Raw genomic sequence first — 12,951 nt, forward strand, 5'->3', positions numbered from 1 at the left:
ATTTGGGTCTGCCTACACCGACTACATGAAATGGTATTTTACCATTTCACATCCATACATCATACACCAGCATGAGGATGTTCATATCTTGAGGCCAGCTGAGCAGGAGGCCTTTGTTGAGATTTTCGCTGAGCAACATGAAGACTGACAATGAGATTGTCACAGTCGGAGCACACCAGAGACCATGCCCTTGGTAACATTTCCAGTAATCAAATGGAGGACTGAATTGTATGTGATTCTACAAGAGGCTCAGAGAGGGGTTGTCTATTAGTGTAAGCGTGTTAGGGGTGGCCATGCTACCCAATAGTTTCATGATTGTGTTGTAACATTTGGATAATTTATGTTTTTTTAATTTGTGTTTGGATCCTTTTGGTTGTAACCTTTGAATATTTGCGACACTATTTTAGTTTTATGTTACATGTGTATAGTTCCACATGCTTTCATTGATTTTTTTTCCTATAATTTGCTTGTATGTATGTTCAAATCAATACTGATTCGTCATTTTGTCAAACAACACAAATTATGTGAATATGTTTCTGTGCCGATACACTTCGAATTATATAATTCAAACTGTTTGTTAAATGTTTAGTTTATATAATCTAAACTGTGTCAATTTATACACTGCAATCTACTTTCAAAATGGTCTTTTAAAGGGTTTAACAGATTTTGGAATCCAAAATAATTTTGAAAGGTTTAGGCTTCTATAATCCAAATTGTATATTGACAAGCTTTGGATAGACATTAGTAATTTTAGAACAGTTCGAATTCTATAATCTAAAGCATAGTTTGGATTCTATACTCCAAGCAAAGAGTATTTTGAAGAAAAAAATGGCATGTGAAAAACGCATAGGGTGAGAAAAGTAATGGCCAAAAGATATTGGATTTGGTTAGTTCAAAAGCCCAGTTATATGAGTAAAAAAAAGGCCCGGTTGTAATTCTCATAAAGGCACTATCAATTATCAATGGGGAATTAGTCACTTTAGTCCCTGAATGGGGAACGATTCGTCAATTTAGTCCCTGAATGCAGATAAATTGCAAAATAGTCCCTGAATGTAGACTTTGTTAGTCAATTTAGTCCCTGAATGCAGACTCCGTTAGTCAATTTAGTCCATGAATGTAGACTTCGTTAGTCACTTTAGTCCCTGAAATTGACCATGCAGGGACTGTTTTGCATATTATCTGCATTCAGGGACTAAATTGACGAATCGTTCCCCATTCAGGGACTAAAGTGACTAATTTCCCATTATCAAATAATAAATTTGTAATATATAATTTACACATAAAAAAATTTCCACCAAGAAAATAAACTATATTATGAAAAATTAATAAACAATCAATGTGTATGATTAAACTAAAAATCGATCCATTCAGTCCCATCAATAAAGGTAAGTGAAAGAAAAGGTCTAGCTTCTTCATCAGTAAGTTCTCTTGACCATGATACTCTCCCTGCAAAACTTGCTCCAGGTCCTGTGCATTTGTATTGTCCATAGAACACAGTCCTGATAGTGGTGGTAGTGTACATAATAAAATACAAAACACATAAGAATAAATATATTTAAACCTACTAATGGGCATGCAACATTTTTTTGGTTACGATGGGCATGCAACATTTTATATATAGATGAATATCAAATAATGAAATAACACATAAGAAAATAACTTTTAATTATATTGACATTAATGATCGTTTTATAACCGTTTTGTATATTGAGTTTACAAAGTCAAACTCTTATTGCTTAATTGACACTTTACGAGCTTCATGTTAGGTGTGACACATGTATTTAAATGCAAATTGTGCATCGTAAATCCTAAACTTGAAACAATAATACTAGAGATTTGCCGTTGCTCTGCAGTCGACATATGCATAATTGATCGAACTTCGTGATCGTTTATTCATTATATGTTTATATCAGTATTCTTTTGATAATGCACCACCATATTGTGATCACATTGTGGTAAGGGCAACATTTTATATAAGTGCAATATATGAAGCCATGGGATTAGTGGCTGACACATTTTTCAGACACTATATGCTCATAGTGCTATGTCCTTATCTTATCTATATACAGTTAAAACTCTATAAATTAATAATGTCAGGACCGGAGAAATTTATTAATTTAGAGAGTTATTAATTTATCGATAAATTAATAATTATTAATTTAAAGAGTTTTTAAGTAATTATACTCTACATACCAAACAAAAAGGCAAATTAGTCTATGCCTCTTAGAATTACATTGCAGCGAACCTTGGGACTCAACGCAAATTAGTAACTACTGTGTTCATATGCATTGGAAATCAATAATGACTTTTGAAGTACAGTAAATGTAAACAAGAGGAACAAATGTGTTCAATGTATTCTTAATATTATTTTTTTCAGTTTCTATGAATTATTAATTTATGATTTTCTTGGGACCGAAAATTATAAAGGGATCTCCCGAAAAATTATTATCTTATTATTTTATCGAGTTTTTCAATTTTTTACATTGGCCCAAGTCGGGACCGGAAAAATTTATTATTTTAAAGAGTTTATTAATTTACCGAGTATTAATTCAAAGAGTTTCTACTGTACCAGCAAATACTGGCATCAAGTTTAGTGGCCAAAACATTATGTGTATTTAGTAGTTATTTGCTGGCCAGAACATTCTCTGTATTTAGAATTTACTTTATCCTTTTCCCTCAATAGTGGTACCAACAAAGAGTTCCTATAAGTTGTTTATTACTTATTTCAAAATAAAATAAATATTGGAGGGTGTATATAGCATAACAGGTAGATTTGCACCATACAAGTGCTATCTTTTGGATAAGATTTTCCACAAGCATTTAATAACAAACAAATATTATCATAAGTTGGAAATTAGTTTCTATGTTTTAATTTTTTTTTAAACACTTTTTTGTTTAACCTCTCTATCAACAATAGTAACCAAAAAAAAAAATACGTAGTTTTTTTATCAATTATGAAACAAAAATTTATTTTATTAATTGAAAATCTTTCACCTAGTTAAAATAAGTTCACATACACTCTCCTAAACAATTAATATGAAACCATATTTACCCAAAAAAAAAAAAAATCTATAGTGCTTGAACTCAAGTGATTTATGAATTTCGGTATAAGGCAAATTAGAGTAGTCTAATAGTTTCGGTTGAGACAACGATGCAGTGATATATGAGAGGTCCATGGCTAAATCTCTGCTACTAACATACTCTCGTCTAACAAACCAATCGCAAACATTTACATATAAAAAAATCATTTAGGAGAACCCGATTTTAAATATTGATTGAAACAATTTTTAGCTAAACTTTTCTTATTATCGACCGAACTTCAAATTATCATAATCGTTTCACCTGAGAACCATAAGGTTATGAAAGAAAAAAAAAACACTTCCTCTATGATTTATTTCCCTAAGTTTCAAGTGTGAATTGTTATCTATGTACTAGAAAAAAGACAAGAAAACATATTTATATACTAGTCAGGCACGGATCTAGGTAGAGTAGATTGGGGGCAACTGTCCCCACTACTCTTCCAGTTATATTTTGCTCAATGATAATAATGTTATTGTTATATCATTTTTGCATTGCTAAAATTTTCTATAAATATCTTTCATATAAAATCTTGTCCCTACAAGTCAATATTTCTGGATCCGTCACTTGTAATGTGTTGCCATGTGTGTGTCTATATACTATGTTAATGTGTCACATTGAATTGATAAAAGAAAGTGATAATATAGAGAGGAAATATGAAGATACATACATTTCACGGTTAGGATCACCCCAATTATACCATCCTTTAGGAATGATGATATTGTCCATATATGTATAAGCAAAGACAACTCGTGAAAAAGGACCCCAAGCTCTTCCAAGGTATAGTGCTCCTGACCCCGTGACCTTACAGTTTACAAATGAGAAACCTGTGTCTTGTAACATACTGCTCCTTCCTTGTGCTGTTAGTGCTCCTGTATTTCTTGCTATTGCATGCACGTGACATCCCTATTTAAAAGTGTCACATACATTATTAATTATAATCTAATCAATGATCAACAACTCTTATGTAACAAAATAATCTAATCAATCAACAACTTTTATGTAACAAACTATGCTCTCCCAACTTGAGACCTTGGAGTCTGCTCCTCCTTAAAGTCTTAAAGTTCGATTTTTTTTGGTATCAATTTCGGTAAAGTAGTTTACCTTTTTTTTAAAAAAAAAAACTATGTTCTTTTCAACAGTACTTCATTGAATTCAGATCATTTCTTTGTTTAGTAGACAACTAATCAAATTAGGGTCATGTTAACCAGTGCCCGGGGCACTGGTTAAGGAAGCAAATATAGTAATATTTGCATTGATAGTTGTGTAATCAATGCATTAAAAATTTAAAAAGTATCTTTTTTAACTTAGAATTTCTTCTTTTAGCATCTTTAACCAGTGCCCCGGGGGCATCGGTTAACATTTTCCATCAAATTATTACTACACTCGATCTTAAATATAGGACTCTATTGCCTAAATCATGAAAGATTAAGAAATTTATTGTATTAAATTTGTTGATAATTAGCTTCAAGATTTGGTCTAGTAACAGGTATTGGATTTGGAGAATTTGGATTAGAGTCTGGTTAGTGTCCCTAAAGAGATGTAATTGTAAATCACTTTATAAATACTTTGTTGGTTGACCCTAAAGTCATTCCTACCTTAAACTGAGACACCGTCACCTCATCCTAAATTTGTTTCATAATTGTTTTTGTTGATGATTGATATTATTTTACAAATTTATCTTTTAAGTAATAATTACTTTATGTTTCCATTATAATATAATTAGGAATATGTTGGTAAATAAAAAACTACTGCAATAAAAAATTTGAAACTGGTCCAATAAGAACAAGAAAAATTCTCAAAAGAGTCTTATATTAGAGGTGAATATGAATAGTTTTTTTTAGGGGTGAATATGAATAGTTAATGGTTAATATCCACCTAACTCAATGTACATGATGAAGGGATTTTGATGAAAAAAAGTGCCCTTTAAATTGGATTTGGGGTTAATTTTTGATCATTAAAAAAATTTATACATATATGTTGCGAGTCCTTTCATCTTGCAAGGGGTCCAGATTAGGTTATGTTGCATTGTTACTTATGTGGCCGAAAAAACCTAAATGATTCTTTATACCAAAAAAAACCCTATGATTCTACATTACATGTATTAAATGATGGACAGAAAAACTAACCTCAAATAGAGAGAGAGCATTGCCAAATATGAAATCAACCGAACCTTCAATGTAACAATCTTTATAGTAATGTCTACCAATATGATCATAAAGTGTATCTTGTGCTCCCAAAAATTTACACCCTAAGAATGATGCTGTGTCTGCTGAAATTCTAAATGCCACTGCTTGTTTTCCAATTGCTCCGGGTGCAGGAAGAGGAAAAGTATTCTACACATTCACAAAATTTTACAGGAAAAAGTTGAAATAACGATGAAAATTACCAATGGAAAAAATAAAATTAGCCCTTAAATTTGACGTCTCTAGCAAGGAGTGACATAATTAGAGACTGATTTCACGTTTTCCTATCTCTAAATTTATGCTGCTATTTCGACTTGTTCTAGCAATAATAAGTAATAACCATTATTGCTAGCAATAATTAGCCCTTATTTTGACTTGAAGGTTTTCCGCATATATACGATGTCGGTTGTTTTTTTCTATATACGAGAATAAATTTAGCCAATTAAAAAAAACTATGTTAATGTAGAAAAATAGAAAGTAGTTTTTTGTTTACATACTTTGAATGTGATGTTCTTAGCAATGAAATAAGGTGAATTAACTGCAAAAGTTGCTGAACCATATGTTCCCAATGGATTCCCTCTTGGACCAGGTGTTGCAGCAGTGTCACCCCATTGAACAATTGTTGTATCTGCACCATCTCCTTCTATGGTTATGAAGGATTTTAAAGGAGGAATGTTAACTTTCTCCCTAGACATAAAAACACACACAAACTATTAGAAGAGAAATCTTGGCTCAAAAGAAAAATCGATACGAAAAATACAAACAGAGAATACACGAGATTTGATTATGGAGTTCGGTCAATTGTGTCAGTCTCTGACTACATCGAGGCAACATTGATTTTATATTATTCAAGCTTAGGAATACATATTATAAGTGTTTAAATACTACAATTCAGTTTACAAGATTATCCCAGAGTCATACCATTGAGGACTCTGCACCAATAAGGGTATAAAAAAAAAAAACTAAATCTTCTTCAGTCAAAGACTAATAATTTGAGAATTGTAAAGATAGAAACTCACAAGGAAAAAACACAAAAAGAAACAAAAGTTGTCTATGTAATATCTTTCCAACAAAATTGTATGTTAAAACTAAAAAACATAACACAATACCAAATGCAGACAAACACCAAAGTTCATCTCTGACAAAAACAAACATCAAATTATTCAAAAATGTTGGCTACTCAATTTGGTCTGACATCAATGTTTTTGATGTCTTTTCGCAGTTTCAATTTAATCCAAAGCTCATCCGAGATGTAAATAAAGTTTGACTAAGGGATTGTTTCAGTTAGAATTCGAATTCAGATTCTTCCAAACAATATGTCTTCTACCTTACAACACTTATTTGATCACAATTTTTCACAATATTAAGAATTCCGACGTGACCGCAAATTAAAAACTTTGGACACAACCACACTACAAACAAAAGGAAAATGAGATGAAGTAGTACTACTCACGTGTAAACCCCTGCATGAACCTTGATGACAACTCTAACAAGATTAATGGAAGGAAGAGAATCAATGGCATCTTGAATTGTATCAAAATCTCCAAAAGAAGGATTCTTATCAACGTGCAAAGTATAAGAAGCAAAGAGCTTATTTTTTGCAGCCTTGTAAACAGTATGTTTAAGATTACCAACAAAACTCACCCATTTCATGAATTGTTGTTCTGCTAAGTCTGCTCTTGTTGTATTGTTGGTCGATAAACCGTTTCGAGTAGAACGTATCGGTCGAATTCCTTTTGTATGACAATGTATTGTGGTGAGATTTTGTACAAGAAGAAGAAATAACAACATGCTGAAAATGTAATGCATGTTTGACATTCTTAGAGAGAAGATTATGAAAATGAAGAAATGATGGAGAATGGTATGTTTTGGTTTGATTTATATATACTAGTTATGTTACCATAGTGCGCGTAATCATAGGTCTTGATTTCGAATTCAGTTAATGAATTGCAACAAGATTAGAACTCTAAACAAAATATTTGGTCGTATATTACGGTCCTATCTGACTCGACAGATTAATCAATGTAGGTTACATTATCCTTAATAATGTTATGGTACTTATTTTTGGTGGAAAAGGGAAGCAATGACAGAAGTATGTCACGGGTAGTTGTAGTGTCATCCATGTAGAAGAGACAATCTAGACCACAAGACAGTATAGGTTGAACTTTTTCTGTATATAAAAACAAAACATTGTCTTGTACAAATATTTGGCCGACTTATGTTATTCGAGCATAAAAAAAAATAAAAAAATTAACGTTATATTTTTATACCGTATTTGGTCTATATTATAGGGATTCGATAAAGTTTTATTGTGCCTGTCGTATATTTTTATACCGTATAAAAATATATTTATTTATAATTGTTGATGTGACAAAAAAATAAAGAGTAAGGAAAAAAGCATCATCATATCTAAATTGTATAAAAATACGGTGTTGGACATGAAAAAAAAAAAAAAAGTTTATGACTTTATGCAACGTTTCTCTATTTGTCCATTTATTTTTATTTGTTATTGTTATTTGGAAACTTCCTATTTTTGTGTTATGATGAAAATACTATTCAAATTAAGATAATGGAATGGGGTAGGTTATGGTCCCATTTAATAGTATTGTTACAATATACTAATTTGGAAACCAGTTGGCCATATTGCTCTATGGTGCATAAACAAACGAATACAATTGTAGTTTCTATAACTGTCCAATTAGATTAAAAAATAAGTGTAAATACGGTTACATAGACTAATTCGTCGAGTGAATGTGACTTAAAATTAGTCGGGATCTTTGATATAGAGTGACACAATCTTTGACTACTTTTGCTCTAAGTGGATTTAACCTCTTGTATCATCTTTAATTTTACTCATTAACTTTTTGATAAATTAAAATTTAGGTGAGTTAAGATAATGGAATGGGGTAGGTTATGGTCCCATTTAATAGTATTGTTACAATGTACTAATTTGGAAACCAGTTGGCCATATTGCTCTATGGTGCATAAACAAACGAATACAATTGTAGTTTCTATAACTGTCCAATTAGATTAAAAAATAAGTGTAAATACGGCTACATAGACTAATTCGTCGAGTGAATGTGACTTAAAATTACTCGGGATCTTTGATATAGAGTGACACAATCTTTGACTACTTTTGCTCTAAGTGGATTTAGCCTCTTGTATCATCTTTAATTTTACTCATTAACTTTTTGATAAATTAAAATTTAGGTGAGTTGGATCGTGAAGGTTCATTAAGGTTAGAGACGTCAAGATCTTAATATATTTATAAATTAATCGACCAACGATATTTTCACACTGAAAATAAAAGTTGAATCTTTACCTTTATTGAGTATGAGCTAACTAACTAACTCATTACCAACTAAATCAACTTCTTCTAACTTCCTCATTAGGACGATAAAAGATATATAATTTAAGAGTGCTAAATTAAAAACATGAGAGTCTATGATGAAATGTTCATTTAAAAAAAATAACAACCGTCCTACTTCATCATATAAATTCAGTGTATATAAAAAAAATTAAAAATATATTATGATTGTCAGAAGATAATTATATAATGGAAGGTTTCTATATTAGTGGATCATTTTATGAATAGTGGATTGCAGAGTGGTTCATCATGGACTTCCCATAAGGTAAAGTGTATAGATAACATTTAATGTGAAGATATATAATTTGAAGCTAACTTTCGGTTTGATAACACCTACTCTGAATCATGACTGTCCTAAATTTGGAACCACACATTAATGTAATTAGAATTATAATCTTTTTGTTGTTTAGCTTTTATTGTTATTTGATTGATCACTTGTAATATTTGTTTACAATAATTCTCAATTATAAATTCCAATTAGTTTGATGTATACCTTGGCATATGGTCTATGGTGGTGCATAGTCGTTCTTATAGTTTTTATTTTATTTCTCTTTATAACAAAGTATGTAATATGAATTCAAAATTATATCTAAAATAAATTTAATTAGTATAACTTGATTGGTATTAAAAATGAGCAAGTCTTACTTGATCATAAACCTCAAATGAAAAATATTTAGGCGCACATATAAATTGGAAAAAAAAATTAAAAGAAAAGAATTGAATGATAATAAATCATGTGTCTAAATTATTATTTTTTTCATTTGTACGTGTGTTCAAATGTTTTCCATTTAAAGTTGTGACCAAGTAATATATACTCGTTAAAAATATTTACATTTTTTCTAGAGGAAAAATATTTACATTCTTAACCATTTAAAATCATCATATAATTATTTCAAAAAAAAAATCATCATATAATTAAAAGCGTAATTTATTGATATTGTAAATTTTTATTGTACGTCAAAACTAAATGAGAAAAATATGGTAAATAAAATAGGTGGGAAAGAAAATTCTAAAGTAACTTTCATTCTTGGAAGGATACTAAGAAAATACTAAAGTACTTACATCACATAATGTTGATGCGTGATAGCAGCATTCAAAAGACACAAATTCTTTCTTCACAAAAAAAAAAAAAAGGACACAAATTCTAACCACAAGCTTTTGTAAAGAAAATTCAACTAAAAGCATTAATTAGCCTCCCCAAAAGACAAGCTAATAAAAATGATCCGTGAATTGTTTAGTTAAAAACAAAAAGAATCCGTGAAGTGAATGAATGAGCACATAGATTTGCTCTAAGATCATATCAAATCCAAAATCATTGGTGAATGATGAATGAATCAATGGTTGTACAATTTTAAGTGAGAAGAGCTTCATGTGTTTCAATTGTACATGTTGCAAGGAATGGTTAATAATAATGTCTTTTGTTTTTATCCCGTGAGCATAACTCAGTTGGTAGGACAATGCATTATTATATGTAGGGGCCGGGGTTCGAACTCCGGACACCCCACTTATTCACCTTATAAGATGAATTCTAGCCACTAGGCTAATAATAATGCCCTTTGTCTTGTTCTTGGAGCTCCCGCTACATACAGAATTTAATAGTAATTTATAAATGTTGATAAATTCCTAATCATGTGACATTAAAATCTAAGAATATAATTTTATTTTTTTAGGGAAAAAAATATAAGAATATAATGGTAGGTGTTTCGCCTAGTAGCTATAGCATCGAGTTAAATAGGTACTCTTATCGTCCACAAGTCCTAGCTCAACTGGCAAAATGTCAAAATTGTTAGGTTGAACGTCATGACCAAGGTTCGAACCCCGACACCTCCACTTGTGTGTGTGATTTTATGATGGCTTTACCATTTCGTCTATCTACCATAAAACCCCAACACCTCCACTTGTGTGTGTGATTTTATGATGGCTTTACCATTTCGTCTATCTACCAAAAAAATAGGTACTCTTATCTTCACTGAACGTCATGACCAAGGTTCGAACCCCGACACCTCCACTTGTGTGTGTGATTTTATGATGGCTTTACCATTTCGTCTATCTACCAAAAAAATAGGTACCCTTATCTTCACTAAGAGTAAATTTTTTGGGTATTGTGGTTATAAAAGCACTATATGTTTCTATAGTAATTTTTTGCGGATCACATTTAGCGTGTGTTTGGAAGGGCTTCACTTTTTTCAAAACCACGGTAGGAAATCACGGTGGCCCAAAAGCTCCACTTTGGAGCTTCATAAAATCACGGTAGGAATGCTTTGATAATCACGCCCACCGTGCTTTTGGGGCTGTAAACTCGGTACCAAACACACACTTAATAGATTGTATTGAAATAAATTAATTTTATCAAAATATAAAGATTTTCTTTTACAAATCAAAATATAATGATGTATACAAAGTTATTTGAAACATATTTGTTAAGTTTTTTTTTTTTTTTGTCAAGTATTGTTAAGTTTTTTTTTTAAGTAGTGTGTTGGAGAGATTAAATGTATCAAAACAACTATAAAATAGATGATGCGTGCCCACTAAACTTTGATGCGGGCCCCTCGTCTAATGGAATTTTGTATGTAACATGCAAACCATCACTGCTGAAATCTTTATCTATAATAAACTCATTAATATCAGCAAAGTGATTTGGATTTACCTTATGTTTTTTCCCTTCATATCTTCACGGTTTCTTTTCTCCTCAAACTTCAGTTGAGATGCACCATTCAATTCAATTGCTTTCGCCTGTGCCATTTGACCAACATTCAGGGACTAAAGTTTGATGGAATATCTTCCTAGTTCGTTTTCTCATGAACTAAAGGAATCTTCATCATAAAATTCGTATTTACCGGTTGTTGCACTTGCGAAATCTAATTCGTCTATAAATTTGCATCACTTATTGCAAACTTTGTCTTCTTAAACTCTCACAAGATCGTAAATTAGAACTCTATTCGTCTCTTAATTATTCGCGACAAAAAGCTTGTTGTCCGGACAAATTTCAACCTTGTGGTCATATTTTCTACAAATAAAACACGCTAATCCTTCACATTCAAGATTAAGAACAAAACATAAAGCGCACACAATAAACTTTGGAATGAGTTTCTTATCCATATATATTTTCACACAAATACAGACAAATAGACCACGAGATTAACTATAAGTCGAGTAGTCCACCTTCAACGTATACATATACAAAGCACCAAATGCCTATGCATGCAATGGAAAAGGATGGCCCGTATATTTTCCTATGTTTTAAATTTTCACTAAAGATTCTTCACCCTTAACTAACGGCTCAACATTTTATCAAATTATAAAACTCTCCTCATTTTCTTTCAATGGTCAAAATATGTACACTTCTTTTTTGTTGGTTTTTATTATTTATTTATTATAAAAAGAAAAACATCATAGAAACTTGATTAGTGGACAATCATAACATCAACGTGTCAAAATATTTAATGCAGATATTTAAAACCAATACAAATTGAAGAGGAAGATGCCAGTTCAAAAATTGCTATAGTTGCATATTGTCATGACTCATATTCAGAGAGCATAGCATTGTATTCTTCGGACATTAGGCATATTCTTATGTCGAGAAATATATACTTCGGCACAACCTCAAATCAAAATTATTTAAACACAGAGAAATGAAAATAAATAAAACCAGTCACATCATCTTTCTCTATCTCATTCTTACGGCAAACCATAGAAACCAAGAAACTTGTCCAACCTTAAACACTTCAAAATATCAAATAAGCAAAAAGAACATTATATATCCATCAAAGTTTTAATTAGCATATGCCATGATTAAAACAATCATCATTGCCTTATTAGCCATAGCCACATCCTTACTTGTTACTTCTTGTTACTCCAACCAAGAAATCTAGCTATTATATATCATTCTCTCTTTATATCCAATTCTCTATCAGATAATGTCTCAATATCCAACAACCTTAAAATTCTCACTCATAGGCCCCACATAGCAGGTTCTGAAGCCAACAATGAAGCTGCAGCTTATGTTGTCTCAGTACTCACTTCATGTAACATACCAACTCATGTAACATCCTATGATGTTTCCCTTGCATCCCCTTTTTCACGTTCCTTGGTGTTGATTGACAACCTCATCAACAGAACCTTCTTTTAGCTTCAATCTAAGACAAGAAAGCTATGAAGGTGGTCCTTATGCTGATGTGATAGATGAGGTTGTCCCAACATTCCATGCATATGCCAAGTCAGGTACTGCCATTTTCTTTTTTTTTTTTTTTATTTAAAATTTGAGAGAAGAGTAATAAGAAAATTTATCGTCGAAATTGTAAGCATTAATCAAAATAGTCC

At 31.2% G+C, this 12,951-nt stretch overlaps 2 protein-coding genes across 3 annotated transcripts in view; one reads left to right on the forward strand and one right to left on the reverse strand.

Moving 5' to 3' along the window:
* Positions 1-1,288: 1,288 nt before the first annotated feature.
* LOC146918553 (putative pectinesterase 53) lies at positions 1,289-7,410 on the reverse strand. The gene is made up of 5 exons (XM_085720191.1): positions 6,718-7,410; positions 5,762-5,951; positions 5,208-5,414; positions 3,749-3,984; positions 1,289-1,499 (listed from the first exon to the last, which is right to left on the reverse strand). The coding sequence occupies exons 1-5, from the start codon at positions 7,080-7,082 to the stop codon at positions 1,352-1,354; spliced, it is 1,146 nt and encodes a 381-aa protein (XP_085576317.1). The 5' UTR covers positions 7,083-7,410; the 3' UTR covers positions 1,289-1,351.
* A 4,882-nt stretch (positions 7,411-12,292) lies between these two features.
* LOC146918554 (protease-associated (PA) domain-containing protein) overlaps positions 12,293-12,951 on the forward strand; it is a 44,565-nt gene continuing 43,906 nt past the window's right edge. For both annotated transcript variants that reach the window (XM_085720198.1, XM_085720199.1), the window contains exon 1: positions 12,293-12,852. The gene's annotated coding sequence lies outside the window, so the exon portion shown is untranslated. The remainder of the gene's footprint in view (positions 12,853-12,951) is intronic.

This window comes from Medicago sativa, chromosome 6, assembly GCF_051527215.1.
Source record: "Medicago sativa cultivar Bolivia chromosome 6, Bolivia_mono, whole genome shotgun sequence".
Classification (NCBI taxonomy): Eukaryota; Viridiplantae; Streptophyta; class Magnoliopsida; order Fabales; family Fabaceae; genus Medicago; species Medicago sativa.